The sequence below is a fragment of the Papio anubis genome, chromosome 4 (assembly GCF_008728515.1).
Source record: "Papio anubis isolate 15944 chromosome 4, Panubis1.0, whole genome shotgun sequence".
NCBI lineage: Eukaryota > Metazoa > Chordata > Mammalia > Primates > Cercopithecidae > Papio > Papio anubis.
This window is the reverse complement of record NC_044979.1, coordinates 148,822,201-148,838,369: the sequence shown is the minus strand read 5'-3', so window position 1 is coordinate 148,838,369 and position 16,169 is coordinate 148,822,201. Positions and strand designations below refer to the sequence as shown.

Here is a 16,169-nt window from a genome sequence, read left to right as displayed (position 1 = left end):
AGGGTAGGGAATGGAAATGGAAGGAATGAGATGACAAGAGCTCGAGGCTGCAGATAGATCTAGACCTCTCTGGACAATTCTTTGACTGAGTCCTCATTCATTCATTTGTTTATGAAACGCCTGTTCGGAAACAAGCACTTGGCCAGGCATGTGATCCAGAAAACAGAACACTCTTGCCCTGGGGCCCTCCCCCTTGGGTCCAGTGAACAATGCCATCCAGTGTAGCCAGGGCCAAGCCACCTTCTGCCTCAGGCTCCAGGAAAACCCCACAGAGGGGCTGAGACAGACCATGGCAGGGCTGGCAGGGGGCACGTGCAAAGTCAGCGGACGGGGGGCTGCAAGCTTGAGTCTGGCTTCCTGAGCACATCCTCCCTGAGCAGGGGGCGGAGGGGAAGGAGAGGAGGGGCAGGTGCTGGAGAGCTGACTCGTATTCTAGAGGGAACTGGTGAGGGTTCTCCAGTGATTGGAAAAACCCCAAGTGGGGCCAGGGCTTAACGGGTGGGGTGAGCTTCGAGGGTGAATTGTCCTGAAGGGGTGGTTTGTTGGAAGCTACTTTCTTCCTTACCCCTGGGGCTGCTCCCTCCCTGCTTCCTCCTGCTGGGGGCACCTGGGTCTGGCCCCTTCCCTGGGACTTTCAGCCCGGCTGTGGCCTCGGGAGCGGAGCCCAGAGTAGAATTCACTGCCCGCTGCCCTCTGCCCGGGAGTGGAATGCAGGGTCAGGTGGGAGCCGCCAGATGGGATGTGCTGTAATGACAGGATTTGTGCAGGTGACTCAAGTCGGCAAGTCATTCGTCTTCTGCGTGAACTTTGTCTCTTTGCAGTGAGGAGATCAGACTCCACCTTCACTAAATGCGCTTTCCCAGCCCCTCTGCAAGGCTGTGCCGGGGACAGTTCGTTGGAGCCGGGTCCTAATCCCCATCTCGCCAAGAACCCTCTGACAGCGCTGTTCTGTGGGGGTTGTGTGTGTGTGTGCACTCCTGTGAGTGTGCATATCTGTGAACGCACACACGTGCACTTGTGAGTGTGTAAGCGTATGGATGCACGTGTGCATGAATGTGTGTACGCACATGTATCTGCACGTACATATGTGTGTGCACACGTGTTAATGTGCATCCATCGTGAGTGCCTGTGTGTGCGTTTGTGAGTGTGCAGGTGTGTGTGTGTGCATGAGTGGGTTTGTGTGTGCATGTGTGTTTGTGCATGCGTGCGCGTACTGCAGTGGGTGGTCAGAACTAAACCACCCAGCATCCGGGCCCAGCCCCATGCCGATGCTCACTGGACACTGCCTGGGCCTGCCCCTCCCTGGGCCTCAGTTTCCCCAGAGGCCCCCTGAGCTCTGGCAGGCCTGGAGAGCTCTGCGTGGATGTCCCATTATATTTCACCTGCTACTGTGATGTCCACATCACCACGCAGTGAGCTCCTACAGTATACCAGGAGTGTATGCCCGTCCCACAACAGCCCTGGCAGGCAGCTGCTCTTATTCTCCCTCTGGGGTTTGGAATCCGGACTGGCGAGAGTCAGTGACAGCAGCAAGAGGAGCCGCCAGACCTGGAGATGTGCCGCCTGTGGGCCTGGGGACGCAGATCTGACAAACGCCCTTCTGCAGGCCTCGTGTGTACAGGACAAGGGGCGTCTGCAGGACCGAACGATTGCAGAGGGTCTTCCCGGAGGCGACGGCTAGGACAGTCCTGAGTGAGGAAGCAGGAGGAGGAGGATGGGAAGGGAGGGCAGGCGGGGCAGTGGGCCAGGGAGGCAGTGCTGTTCAGTGCACTGGGGGCAGGGCCGGTGTGCTGGGGGAGGGGGTGGACTCGGCTCCCTCCATCCTGGCCAGGGCGCGGGACGGACGGTGAGCAGACACCAGAGGCCTCAGAAGGCCCCATTTTCAGGGCCCCGCTGCGCACTGCTAGCCGGTGTGCCCATTAGATTTAAGATAAAATCAGATTTAAAACTTAGATCCTGGAGGCTCTGGTCACATTTCGAGTGTCCCACAGCCACGTGTGGCCAGTGGCTGCCGAGTTGGACAGCACAGAAGCTCACGTCCAATTTCGAGTGTCCCACAGCCACGTGTGGCCAGGGGCTGCCGAGCTGGACAGCACAGAAGCTCACGTCCATCACCGAGGAAGCACCAGTGGACAGGCGGGCTGGGGGTGAGAAGGTGACCCCAGGCACCCACACCAACGGGCAGGCTCAGAGGGACATGGAGTGGCTGTGTGTCCAGGGGACCTGGCCTGGGTGAGAACAGCTGCCCCCACGAGACAGTACCTAAAAGAAACCTGTGCCAGCCGGGAGACCTGTGCCAGTCGGGACACCTGGGCCCCAAGAGACCTGTGCCACCCAGGAGACCTGTGCCACCCGGGAGACCTGTGCCACCCGGGAGACCTGTGCCAGCCGGGAGACCTGTGCCAGCTGGGAGACCTGGGCCCCAAGAGACCTGTGCCACCCAGGAGACCTGTGCCAGCTGGGAGACCTGTGCCAGCCGGGAGACCTGGGCCCCAAGAGACCTGTGCCAGCTGGGAGAGCTGTGCCACCCGGGAGACCTGTGCCAGCTGGGACACCTGGGCCCCAAGAGACCTGTGCCAGCTGGGAGACCTGTGCCAGCCGGGAGACCTGTGCCACCCGGGAGACCTGTGCCACCCGGGAGACCTGGGCCCCAAGAGACCTATGCCAGCCGGGAGATCTGTGCCACCTGGGAGACCTATGCCACCCAGGAGACCTGTGCCAGCCGGGACACCTGGGCCCCAAGAGACCTGTGCCAGCCGGGAGACCTGTGCCACCCGGGAGACCTGTGCCAGCCGGGAAACCTGGACCCCAAGAGACCTGTGCCCCAAGAGACCTGTGCCAGCTGGGAGACCTGGGCCCCAAGAGACCTGTGCCACCCGGGAGACCTGTGCCACCCAGGAGACCCGTGCCAGCCCGGAGACCTGTGCCACCCTGGAGACCTGGGCCCCAAGAGACCTGTGCCAGCCGGGAGACCTGTGCCAGCCGGGATACCTGGGCGCTGCCTCTGCAGTGGATGTTCTAGGAGCTCACAGTTTCCTAACTGCTTTATCAGGCACCCTGTGGTGCAGGGCTTTGCCCCAAGGACCTACAGTGAATTCTAACTGCCCAACTAATGAGTCGCTGAGGATTTTCTAAAGAAAATAAAAATAATAATAATAATGATTATTTTTTGGAGACAGGGTCTCACTGTGTCATCCCGGCTGGATTGCAGTGGTCCCTGCAACCTTGACCTCCTGGGCTCAAGTGATCCTCCCATCTCAGCCTCCCGTGTAGCTGGGACCACAGGTCCACCATGCCCAGCTAATTTTTTTATTTTCTGTAGAGATGGGGTCTCGCTGTGTTTCCCAGGCTGGCCGTGAACTCCTGGACTCATGCTGGGCCGTTCCGGGGAGTCACTGTGCAGACATAAGGCTCGAAGTTTATGGAAAAGAAATCTCGCCTGCATCTGGATTTCTCTTTTTCCAGCTAAAAGTTACTAAAATCTAGTAGAACTCGTGTTCTGTGGAACGAGTTTTGCTCAAAGCCAATCCTTCCAAGTTGAATACGACGACGGCCTTTTAACCTTAAAAATACCCAACACTCCAGCAGCTACCAGCCCCGGAACTGCGGGCTGACTGCAGCGGACCGTTTGGTCTGACCTTTAGTGTTTTAGAAAAATGAAATCCATTTGTCAGCACTTAAAAACCAGGAGATTCCACAAGGTCTAGACTCTTTCTCTTGAACCTCAGGATCCCGGCCAGCCTGGGCCTCGGCTCTGCAGGGCGACCCTGTGGGCAGCACGTTCAGTTTGCCGCCGCACCTGCCCCCACCCTGCCCCACAGGCCGACCCGCCTTTGCCGCTGGTGTGCACAGAGACGGCAACGACCGCAGACCCGCGGGGTCGTGAAGCAAATGTGTCCTTCAGGAGCCAGCCCACCATCCCCGTTTTATTTTAAGTAGCTCCTGGAATCCCCATCTGGCCTCGCGCCTACTCGGGGCCCTGTCAAGGCAAATGTTACGTGGGATCGTGGAAACTGATCTGTTCCGTTTCTAGCAGCCCAGACTAGTTCTTAGAAAGGCCATGCGTGGTGCAAATCCTTAACCCCCAGCAAGAAACATTCAGGAAACGTGGAGAATTGTGGCCACAGCTGTCTGAGAACAGTGTGGGAGGAAGGGAGCCCGGGCAGCCTGTGACCCAGACGTGGTCTCCCCCAAGGGATGTAGACGTCCCACTCAGGACCTGAGCCCCGCCCTGCTGTTCGTGCAGTGATGATGTCGGCCCGTGGCAGGGCCAGGAGGCTCCCAGGAGTCAGGCGGACCGCCGCTGTGTATATGGAGGGAAGGACCCCGCCGGGGAAGCCAAGGGTTGGGAAGGTTAACGGCGTCTGCAGTCTGCATTGCTGGAGTGCTGGAGCCCAGAAGGAACGCTGTCAGCCCTGAATGGGAGGTGTGGGCCGCAGGGCGTGTGAGCTGAGGATTCCCGCCGGCTCTGTTCCCAGCACCTGGAAAGGTCACCAGCGTTTGATTCTGGTAAATTCTTCCTGGGTGGGGGGCTGAGTTCCCTCTCTGGGCCTGGCCTGGGAGGACGCCCTGGGACGGGCTCTCCCTCCGGTGGAGGCAGCGGCCAGCCTTGGTGGAGGAAGCATGCTTCCCCTCAGACATGATCTTGACAATTGGTCAACATTTCCACCATGATCACATCGGTCAAACACTTGCGTGGACAGGCACAGCACAGGGCCCTGCGGCTCGGCCCCCCTTCCCCTGGAGTGTTGGCCTGAGACACAGGAGCCCTGTCGTGTTTACAGAACGGCACTAACCTTTCCTAAGCAACCCCACCTGTGGCCTCGTGTCCCTTGGCCAGGATGGAGGGACAGGGCGGTGCCCGCATTGCCCTTCTTGGCCTCTTACTGTGGGCGGTGTTGACGGCAGAGCCAAAGGGTCCTGGAGGCCGTGGGGGAGACTCGGAAACGGTGGGGTGGGAGGTGACAGGGTGCACACAGCAAACCGGGGCTGAGCCCGGCCTGGGACACTGAGCCCAGCCTCTCCCCCGCGGTGTGACTGTGGGTCCAGGGTGGGTGTGCCGGGGCCCCCCAGCCAGTGCAGGAGAGGCCTTTGAGCTGCTTAACTGAGAAGGGGCCACTGGGAGCTGGGACCCCGGGCCTTCGTCACGTGGGCCTGGGCTGCTCTGCGGGCCCATCCGCATCTGGGTCCCCATGGTCCTGAAGACTCAGGGTGGCCCTGAGAAGGCTGGAGCTTCACCCCACTTTTCAGATGAGAAAACTGCAACAGACGGCATTTGCGTCGCTGTAGGGGGCGGGGGAGGCACACGGGGTCTCGGGTCGTGGCAGTAGGTTGAAGAGCAGCCTGTGAATCTGAGTAAGACCCAAGTAAGAGCGTGCGCCTAGGGCTGACTGGACCCAAATCCGTGGGTGGGCGCGTGAGTGTTCTGAGGCACTTGGTGAGGAGATGTGCTCTGAGACTGCATCTACTGGCCTTGTTTCCTGATTAAAAACTAGTGTCGTGCTCCCTGGGTGCTGGGCCGGCTGCCGCCCTGCTCACCCTCACAGACAGTCACAGGCCCGCCTGACACCCCCAGCCTGCATCCTGCTGTGCTCTGGAGCCTCTGCCCTGCTTCTCCGAGGGGCCGAGCAGGGCTGGGCGGTGGTCAGGGGCCCAGCTCCGGCAGTCTCAGGTGGCCACTGGCTCCCCAGCCCCCAGAGGCTCCCCTGCATTAGGCAGGCCTGGCACTGCCAGGCTTTGGTCTCAGGTGGCTGGCTCCCCAGCCCCAGGCTGCCACCAGAATCGGGCAGGGCCCTGGCACTGGCCAGGCCTTGAATATCCCAGGTGTCTGTCCCCCAGCCCCAGGCTCCCACCAAGTGCAGAGCAGAGCCCCTGGCACTGTCCAGGCTTGGTCTCAGGTGTCCTGGCTCCTGACCCCAGGCTCCCACCATGTGCAGAGCAGAGCCCCTGGCACTGGGACAGGAATGGGGAGTTCGTGGAGCCCAGGAGGCTCCTTCGACCCGGGCTGTTCACATGGAGACTGGACCTCCTGCCCCCGGCCCGGGCCCCCTCTCTGCCCAAGGCCAGAACAGTGCTTGAGTGTACTAAGCGTAGTCGCTCTACTGCCTGAATTAATGAATGAATGAACAAGTGAATGGACGGGACCCAGGAGCCCTGGGCTGAGCCACCGACGCTGGCCCCTAAGGCAGTCACTCACACTCTGGGTTCCGTGTGCTCATCTGTAAGTGGGTGAGCGTGTGACCTCCAGGTCTCCCTCGTCACGGGAGAGCCCCACGGATTCCAGGCCTGGGTGACAGCAGCAAGGGAGTCCCACTGAGCAGCAGCCAGGTCCTGTGGGGAGCCAGCACCCCCGAGAGCAGCTAACGGGGTCCCTGTTCCCCTCAGGGCATCTGCCTGCCCCTCGACTTAGCAACCCAGACCCAGGCCTCATGCTGCTGGGAGGGCCCCTGACAACCCCAACGTCCACTGGGTCCTGGAGAAGCCAGGCTGGGAGTTAGGTGGACCTGGTGCTGGGCCATCCAGGCGTTCTTTACCCCACCCTGCTCCTTCACCCCACCCTGCTTTAGGGGCAGGCTCAAAGCAGCCTGTCCTGGGCCTGGGGCACTTAGGCAGCATTAAATCCCCACGGTCAGCATCCACCAGCCCCTCACTTTCCATGTAGAGAAACGGGGACAGCGAGGGGGCAGCTGCCGACCAGCGTCTACTGCGGGCGAGGTGGCTGGTGGCCGCTGGTGGCCCAGCTGGGGCTCTGCATTGGCTGTCACGGGCGGGGCACCGGAAGTTCCAGCAGCGTTCGCCTCTGCTCACTGGGCTGGGGGTGCTTGTAGGGGGCAGAAGCTCATCCTTGCTGCGGCATCTGGGAAGGTTTTGTGGAGTTTGCCTTTGAGCCGGGCCTTGAAAATGACTTGCACTTAAAGCTTCAACCAACAGACCTCAAAAGTACAGGGTGTGGGAACATGCCGTACACACACAGAATGAGTTCCACAGTCCGTGTAGGGCTGGACACCGTGCGTCCAACAGCCTGTCTGCAGGCCTTGTCAGAGCCTTTATGACGCACGTGTGGACGGGGAAGACCTGGCGGGGCGGGCGGGAGGAACTACTGCCCAAACTCCAGCCTTCTCTGACCGATGACTTCTTGAGTGCTGAGAAGTTGAGGCCCTGCCGTCTGTAAGACACTCGTTAGGAAATGCTAACAGCTGTCTGGAGACGTGAAAGGAAGGTCGTCCCAGGAGGGCGGAACAGCATGCACAAAGACAGGAGTGTGGAGGGCCAGGAGACAAGCGTGGGAAGCAGCTGACAGCCGTGACCCCAGCTCAAGAGACGGGAAGCAGCTCAGTGGGAACTGAGGCTGACCGGCGGGTCCTGCAGGCCGGGGTGCCCTGCAGGGCGGGAAGGAGGGAGACATTGGAAAAGGGGTCAGGTCACCTCTTCCAGGCTTCAGAAAGAGGACCCACGGCAGCCCCCAGAAATCTCCCAGCCTCCCTCACGTCCCTTCCTGAGAGCTGGCGGGCAGCGGAGGCAGGTGTGAGGGGCAGCCGGTCCGACCTGACCCTGGCCTCCGGGCCCACACCGGGGGAAGTCCGTCTCGTTTGTTGAGGGGGCTCCTCTTGTACCAGGGCCTGCCCCTCCCCGTGTGTGGGCCCACGCGGCCCACGGTCTGCCTGAATCTCTGGGCTCCAGGCAAGAGCGGCTTCTCAGGAGAATCTGTTTGGCTGGTGGCGTGGACCTGGGGTGGGCTGTAAATATTTAATAACCAGCTCCCTGGGCGGAATAAGCCTGATCTGCAGTTTGCCCGTTTCCGTGGTGTGAGAACTGCCCCCCGGGCTGATTTCGAGGTCACCAGCGTGGAGTTGGGAGCACGCAGGGTGCTGCTGCTAGAGGGGACTTTGGCTCTCGGCTGCAAGAGACAGAAACCCCTAATCAGGAAGGGACGAGACCCTGGTGCCTGTCGCTTCTGAAAGGAATGTGTTTAACGTAAGTTGATATCGTTTAATTTTTAATGATGATTGTGTTTCTTGACAGTTAGCAACACCCTTAGAAAGAGAACAGTGGGCTCTGGAGGGCCGGACCCAGCACGTCCCGCCTCCTCCGGCACCCGGAGGTTTTCTCGGTGACAAACCGTTTCCGTTTCTGTCCTGTTTTCGCAGACAAACGAGGGAGCAGGAGACGCCCCCTGACTTTTTTTATTTCTCTGACTACGAGAGGCACAACGCGGAGATTGCAGCCTTCCACCTGGACAGGTGAGCCCTTCCTCTGTCCACGCTCCCGTGCGCTCAGACCCACCGGTCAGCCGGGCCATCCTGCGCTGAACACAGCAGGACGTCATCGTCACCTTGGTCACCATCAGGCAGCGCTGGTGCCTGCTCTCCCCCTACCCCGAGTGCTGCCCTGACCAGGCCCTGTGTGTTCCCGTAGCCCACACAACACGTGGTAGGGAGACCCTTTCATATCCCCCCTCACAGACGAGAAACGGAGGCAGTGAGAGGCGATTTGCCCAGATCCCCGTGCTCCTAACCGTCCCTCTGTCACGGAGGGAGAGGGTGCCCTCAGGGAGCCTTAATCCAGATGGGCCCCTCAGGCACCCCCACCGTTAGGGCAGACAGGAGGCGCAGTAGCTGCTGTGCGGTCCGTAATAGAGGAAAAGGCAAGAGGGAAGGAGGCAGGGAGGGAAGGGGGAGTATTTAGTGCCACGAATCTTAACACGGAGAGTCACAGGGCGCAGACGTCTCCTGGAGACCAAAGCAGGCTTCCCGAGGAGGAGGAAGCCACGTTCGCAATGAGGGGGCCCGGGAGGCCCCGCGGTCACCTGTCTCTGCTGCCCTAGCCCATCAGAAAGTGAGCCCGTCGTGAGGGTCAGCTTGGCCCTGCTGCTGGGGAAGTGAGGGGGTCCGTGTTCAGTACCCTCCAGGGGCAGTTCACGGGCCTGGCCCTGGGTCCAGAGGGGCCCCGTGAATTGAGGGACCTTGCCCTGGTGCAGTAGAGGGAGGAGGCGCCACCCTCAGCCCCCTAGAGCCTCCTTGTCTGTCCTGCAGGGCCCTGACACGTCCTAGCCCGGGGTGCGGCCCCAGAGCCGGCAGCACTGGCATTGCCCTGGGCCAGTTGGAATGCAGAGTCCTGGGCTCCACCCAGACCTGGGACCAGAATCTGCATTTTCACAAGATCCCTAGTGACGTGGGCGCACGTTGGAATTTAAAGGGCTTTTTTTTTTTTTTTTTTTTTTTAAATGGAGTCTCGCTCTGTCACCCAGGCTGGAGTGCAATGGCTGGATCTCAGCTCACTACAAGCTCTGCCTCCCGCGTTTACGCCATTCTCCTGCCTCAGCCTCCCGAGTAGCTGGGACTACAGGTGCCGCCATCACGCACAGCTAATTTTTTGTATTTTTTAGTAGAGACGGGGTTTCGCTGTGTTAGCCAGGATGGTCTCGATCTCCTGACCTCGTGATCCACGCGCCTCGGCCTCCCAAAGTGCTGGGATTACAGGCTTGAGCCACCGCGCCCAGCCTAAAGGGCTTTTTAAAGGATCAAAGTCTTCTGTGGTGACTACAGAAATCGCCAGAAGCCCGATTTTCAACCATTTCAGCTATCTGGAACAGCCTGAACCCATAAAAGGGCTTTTCTATGAAAAGAAAGACAGTGGCCACCAAGCCAGGGAGGGTCACTCGTTAGGAAACAGCTCCCCTCGGATCAACGTGTTTATAAAGCAGGACACAGAGCCCGGTGCCCAGGCGAGCCGTCTGACAGGTGGAGGGGGCAGGTGCTCCACACAGAGGCACGGTCGGGCCCTGGGCCCCGGGTCGGCGCTGGCAGACGGCCCACGTTCCTCCACACCTGGTCATCTCGCCTCACAGGATAATCACCACGTCCTCCATCAGCAAGAAAAGCTCTCGCCCTGCATTCTCCACTTAATTAAGCAAGTGGGAGCCTGCGGTGTGGTTCAGAGAGAGTTCCATTAAAAGTGGTGCCTTTAATTTAATTTTGTTTTAAATTTAGCCCTGGAATGAGGGCAGGCTTTAGCTATGTGGGCAGTTGGCGGTGTGTGCCCATCAGCGAGGCGATGCCAGCCCCGGTCCCTCAGGGGCCTCTCCCGCCCCCATCACCGCAGGGCCAGGCAGAGCCCCTGGGCCTAGGGCTGGGTTTATTCGGAGGCAGGGAGACAGAGGCCGGCTCAGCCGCACAGAGCACAGAACCTCCCATGCCCCTTTCTTGCCAGGATCCTGGACTTCCGCCGGGTTCCTCCCGTGGCCGGCAGGATGGTCAACATGACCAAGGAGATCCGGGACGTCACACGGGACAAGAAGCTCTGGAGGACCTTCTTCATCTCTCCAGGTAGCCTGGCACGGGGGGCCCACATTCATCTCTCCAGGTAGCCTGGCACGGGGGGCCCACACCGAACCCACAGTGACGGGGCTTGAGTACCTCTAACTAAAAGAAACCACGTGCAGTGCCGTTCCCAACCCACCTCCCACGTAGGGTGCCCTGTGCCCCCTTCCACACCGGGTGCCGAACCACAGACAGCTTCAAGGTGGCACCATCACCATTTAACCGACGTCCTGCTGTGCACAGAGAGGCTGTTTCTTCTTCCATTTGTTTGTTTATTTTAACTGGTGAAACGATTCACTTTCGGGAGGTCCTAGCCTCTCCAGGGAGCCTTCTCCAGGTGGCCCAGCCGGCAGACCTCTCTGGGACCTGCCCACCCAGATTTAAACACACCCAGCAGAACCCCCGTCCTATAGCAACAGGGTGGGCGGCCTCCCTGGCCTCGGTGAAGCAGCTGGACTGTGAGCAGGGCTGGCCCCGGTCCCCAGTCCCTGGTGCCCTTGAGGGGATACAGGATGGCCTGAATGTCAGGTGGGATTAGATGTCTCTGTTGGTGCTGAGGTTTATAAAACCTTCAAGACTGTACGTGATAAGTACAGTGCACACATAAACACACTATTTTCTACTTAATTATCTACCCAGGTTGCTTTAACCCTGACATTTGGGCTGGGTGTGGTGGCTCATGCCTGTAATCTCAGCATTTGGGGATGCCAAGGGGGGAGGGTCACTTGATTTCAGGAGTTTGAGGCCAGACTGGGCAACATGGCCAGACCCCTGTCTACAGGAAGTAAATAAATTAGCAGCCGTGGTGGTGCTTGTCTGTGGTCACAGCTACTCAGGAGGCTGAGGCAGGAGGATTGCTTGAGCCCAGGAGTGGAGGCTGCCACGAGTGGGGATCGTGCCAGTGCCCTCCAGCCTGGGCAACAGAGTGAGACCCTGTCTCAAAAAAAAAAAAAAAGAAAAGAAAAGAAACTGGCATTAGCGGCTCTGCCGAGGGCTCAGTCCTCCCCTCCGAGTGCCTCCCTTGCGCCAGGCCCCTGCTTCACAGCCTGTTCCCATTTCCACCGCTCACCTGCCGAGCTCTGGGACACTCCCCTGCCTGTCCTGAACTCGGTCCCCTACGTTTCCATCTTGAAGGTCAAGAGTGGTCCCAGCGGTGGTGGGTACTGCGGAATGAAGGCACCCAGTGGTCACCCCAGGATACCCTGCAGAGCAAGGACTTCGCTGGGGAGGGGCCCTCCGGGTTGGAGGCTCTCGCTGTCGGGGGCCTCAGCCGCTCTCCTGGCCCATCTGTTTAATTCATGCAGATAAAATCCAATTAGGGCCCCTGATTAGCTGCGTCTTTGGATTTGCTGGCACATAAAACCTTGACCTGAAAGCTCATTTTCTGCAGATGTTTCGGATCAATGTGCGGACTCTGCACTTTCTCTTAACTGCATTCATGAATTTGTCAGAACCAGGCCTCTGAATCCATGATTTAATTAAGTTTCGTTCCGTCAGCCGGGGCTCACCAAAATCCTCATTTGTTTTCTTCCTCTCAAAGCCCATTAATAAGAGAAAAATAGGACAGAAAGCTCCACAGAGGCAGGAAGAAGGGCTCCCTTCCCTGGCCCAGTGGTGCCTGGCCTCACACACCAGGAATCGGGGCAGAGGCAGAGCCTGAGTGTGGGGGTCTTTGAGGGCTCCCTGGTCTGCTGTGCCTGAGCCAGGCACACCCCAGTGATGGGGAACACATTGGCTCACAGATAATTCAGTCCCTGTTTGGATGGCTTGAGCTGTCCATATTTTCTAAGGGGCTGAAACTCGCCTCCCCACCCTGGGAGTCCAGGGCTTCCTAAGCACGACTGAGCTCCGGCCGCTGTCAGCCGTTGGGTGGACCCTGACTGCACCGTCCGGGCACCGCCTCCTGCCCCACCGTTCACAGGACTGACCGCCCTGCAGCCCGCCATGCACACCCTGGTGCCCACTGAGGCTGGGCTCCACCCCGGTGATGCCTGGATGCCTGACTGCTTCTTATCCACGTCTTTTTACAATTTTTTATTGCAACTTTTACAGTGATGTATTCCAAAGGTTCCAAAGACTGACATTCTCCATCCTCAGGTGCCAGCACCCTGTGCAGCGACGGTGGGAATTCCTCCAGCTTAGGCTGGATTCTCTGCATTGCAGACCAGGCTGTCAGTTCAGGACCGACTGAAAGAGATGGTCACAGGGTCAGTTCAGAACCGACTGAAAGAGACCGTCACAGGGTCGCGCAGGGAGGGGTCAAGGACGCCCATCAATGCTGAGAACGTGCCCTGCCTGGCCCATGCTCCGAGCAGCATCTCCGGAACTCCTCACTTCACTGTAAAACGAGCCTGTGGGGGCAGGTTGCTCCCTCCCCATTTTTAAGGTTTTACTGAGTGACTGGGCACAGAGGCTCACGCCTGTAATCCCAGCACTGGGAGGATCACTTGAGCCCAGGAGTTCAAGCTCAGCCTGGGCAACAGAGCGAGACCCCATCTCTACAAAAAACGAAAAAAATCAGCCAGGTCTGGTGGCGTGCACCTGCGAGTCCAGCAACTCAAGAGGCTGAGGCAGGAGGATGGCTTGAGCCCAGGAGGTCAAGGCTGCAGTGAGCTATGATCGCGTACCACTGCTCTCCAGCCTGGGTGACAGAGTGAGACCCCATCAGAAAAAAAAAAAAAGAAGAAGACTGAGTTGATTATCAGTCGAAGCAGGTGTATTAAGTCACTTCTACGTCCCATGTTGGCTGACGCTTGGAATCCCCAGGTCCTCAGCAGGCCAGGGACGGTGGTCACCGGAGCAGCCCTGAGCTCTGCACTGCAAGCCGGCCGTCGACCACCTTTGCTGCCATTGCTGGAATCCCTTCTCACGTCTCCCCGGAGCCACCACTTTGATTACGCGTTCTGGCAGCTTCCCTGGCCACTCCTGGTTTCCGGATATTAGTTGCGTTTTCCAGGGCAGCGCAAGTTTCTCCCCTAGAATCCCAAGATGTCCTCGGCCGCCGGAGGCCCCAACAGTTCCGTCTCCCTGCCCAGACAGACGAGTCCTTGAATCTTCCACAGCAGCCGGGCCCAGCATTGCCGGGTGCCTCGGAACGCAGCCCCCGGGACCCTGCTGCTGCCACTCCGGCCACTCTGCCCTGTCAGTCCGATTTCTTCCAGAAGCCTCTATGAGCACTTGGCTTTCTCTAAAGCAGCAGGGAGCGGCGCAGGAGCCAGCCTGGATTCCTCTTCCAGGGAACAAAATCTGTTCCGATTCGTTTGCTCCACTTTGCTTTGCGTACGTCTCCCGACCGCGGATACCAGGTGACCTCAGAGGCTCTGCAGGAGCCCCGGGCACCTCGGAGGGCTGAGCCCACTGCAGACACCCCCTCGGCCTCCCGTGGCCTGAATGACCCTCCCATGGGGTCAGTGAGAAAAGGGAAAATCCCATCAGCCAGGGCAAAGTGAGGGAACGAGAGGCAGCCCGGACTAGTGCTTGGGGAAGGTGGGCTCTGGGAGGGGGAAGCAGGAGGGTGAGCCCTAAGCAGCCCCCTGCCCCGCGTAGGGATTGTGGAGCTCAGGTTCGGAGAGGGCAGTTAGGATCCCAGCACCGCACAGCCGTGTAGGGGCCGGGCCGCAGTTAGAGCCTACCTCTCCTAAGCCCCAAACGCTCACGGAACTCCCTCCCCCACTTCTCATGTAAGTTACCATCTGCACGTTGCACACATCCCAGAGGTGCACAGGTCGTCCACGCACAGCTTTGCGTTTCTGCAAGGTGAGCGCCCCCAGGACCAGGCCCAGGTGCCCCGCAGCTCTAGAAGCCACTCAGCCCGACACAGCCTGGACAGAAGGGTTTGCCATCACTCGCTTCGACTTTTTTCCTGCCACGGTGGCCTGGGCTTGGCAGAGTGGTCATCAGGACTCTCTCCAGTGCTGTGTCCAGCTTAAACGCACGTTGAAGGTGGCAGGTTTCCAGCTATGGACCCACTTCGCGCAGTCAGAGCCGCTGCCCTAAATAACAGTGTCCGCTGGGCCCACAGCTGTCCAGGGTGGCAGGTGGCAGACGTCCGCCTTGCAAAACTATCCTCCTGCCGGGCCAGCCCCCCGACACAGTCAGAGATAGGAATGGTCAGAGATGCTCCAACCGCAGGGTGAAGGGGCCGCCTTGGTCCTTGTCAGGAGCCACACTCTTGCCCGGCTTGCTCTCCAGGAGGCCAACCGTGACGCCATTTTCGGGCGACTGGAGGAGGCAGGATCTCTCCTGGGTGTGTCCGGGACCCTGGCTTCCTCCTTGCTGTTTGTGTCTTTTATTATTTACTAAAATGGAAAAGGACTCACACTCCTTCCTCCCAGAAAGCCCAGCCCTCCAAGTGCAGGGCAGCCTGCGTTACCTTGACAGCTGCCTTCCCGCGTCTTCCTTGTGTGATTCCCAGCCCGGGATGCAGGCGTTGCTGGGTCCCCCGCTTCCTGGGCGAGGGGCTGGGCACGGAGCAGGGAGGCACTCGCCCGAGGTCACACAGCTCAGGGCCCTTCTAACCCCACCCGGGAGGCCCCTTTAATACCCAACTTGGATCTGCAAAGAGGAATGGCCGGGGGCCCAAGAAATGCCTTTCTCTTTTAACCTGCTACCATCTGAAACCGGCTTAGCCGAGGACGGCAGACGCATTTTAAGCCTCCAGCCAATGAGTGCTCAGATGAGATTTTGCTCCTGAAATGGAGCTCCTGCCCCGGGGGGCTGCCTCGTCTGACTGTGGGCTGCTGATTAATCTGTATCAACACGCGACAGGATTGCAGCTGGTCTTTCTTTGATCGTTCTTACAGTAATTATCCAGCGTTGGCACCGGGGAGAGGGGGCGCGGGAAGGAGGGGGCAGGCAGGTGATCGGGGCGTTGGGGCCAGACCAGCCGGGACCTGCCGGGTGCGTGGGGTGTGGTGGGGACCAGGGGGGCCTGGGACTCACCCCATTTCCTCTCAGAACCTCAACTTACTCAGCTAAAAGGCAGCCCATACCGGCCACCCTCCTGTTCACTCCGCTGGGAAGTGCCCTGCCGAGTCTGTCTTCAGATCTCACGGGGAGTCTGCCCTGCAGCCTGGAGGCTCCAGGAACACCCCAAGAGACCCTTGGAATCACTCAGCCCGGCTGCATGGCTCAAGGAGGGACCCCTTTGGCTGAGACGTCAGCCGTGTGCTCAAATGGCAGAAATGCTGGGACTGGGGGTGCTGTGAGTGAGGTTCGAGGCTCTGGCCCCGACAAAACCACGTCCTCACCAGTTCTACAGCCCCAGACTCTCCAGCGTTTCTCCACACACAAATAAAGCATGAAAAACGATTCAGTCAGCAAATAAAGTCAGGAATAGCGCCGTCGGCCGGGCCTCCAGCGTCAGAGCAGTGAACCCCCACTGCTAGCGGGCCTGGACAGCTCTTGCATTTTTCTCATTACTTTTTATTTATTAAGGTATAATTCATGCACCATGAAATTTACCACTTAAAAGCGTACAGTTCCGTGGCTTTTAGTATATTCACAATGGTGTGCCACCATCACCACTGTCTGAATCCAGAATTTTGGGGTCTTCCCAACCCCAAAAAGGAGCCCCGTTTCTGTGAACAGACCATCTCCATTCTTCGCCCCACAGCCCTCGGCGGCCAGTCCCTCCCCCAGTCTGTCTGGATTTGCCTATTCCGGGCGTTCTGTATCAAGAGGGTCGTAGGACGTGTGGCCTCCTCTGTCTGGCCTCCTTCTTGGAGCACAGGGTCCTCGGGTTTAGTGAGGGCTTCATTCCTTCTCTCGTTTCATTTCGTTTCGTTTCATCGTGCGGATGGAACACGTTCACCCCGCCTGTCCACTTCTCTCTTGATGGACATTTGGGTC

The 16,169-nt window shown here is 59.2% G+C and overlaps 1 protein-coding gene across 1 annotated transcript in view; it reads left to right on the top strand.

The window, feature by feature from the left end:
- Positions 1–16,169, top strand: part of FAM20C (FAM20C golgi associated secretory pathway kinase) — a 67,102-nt gene that overhangs the window by 45,832 nt on the left and 5,101 nt on the right. The window contains exons 4-5 of the mRNA XM_003895621.4: positions 8,148–8,240; positions 10,210–10,325. Coding sequence (XP_003895670.1) covers positions 8,148–8,240; positions 10,210–10,325 — 209 coding nt within the window. The remainder of the gene's footprint in view (positions 1–8,147; positions 8,241–10,209; positions 10,326–16,169) is intronic.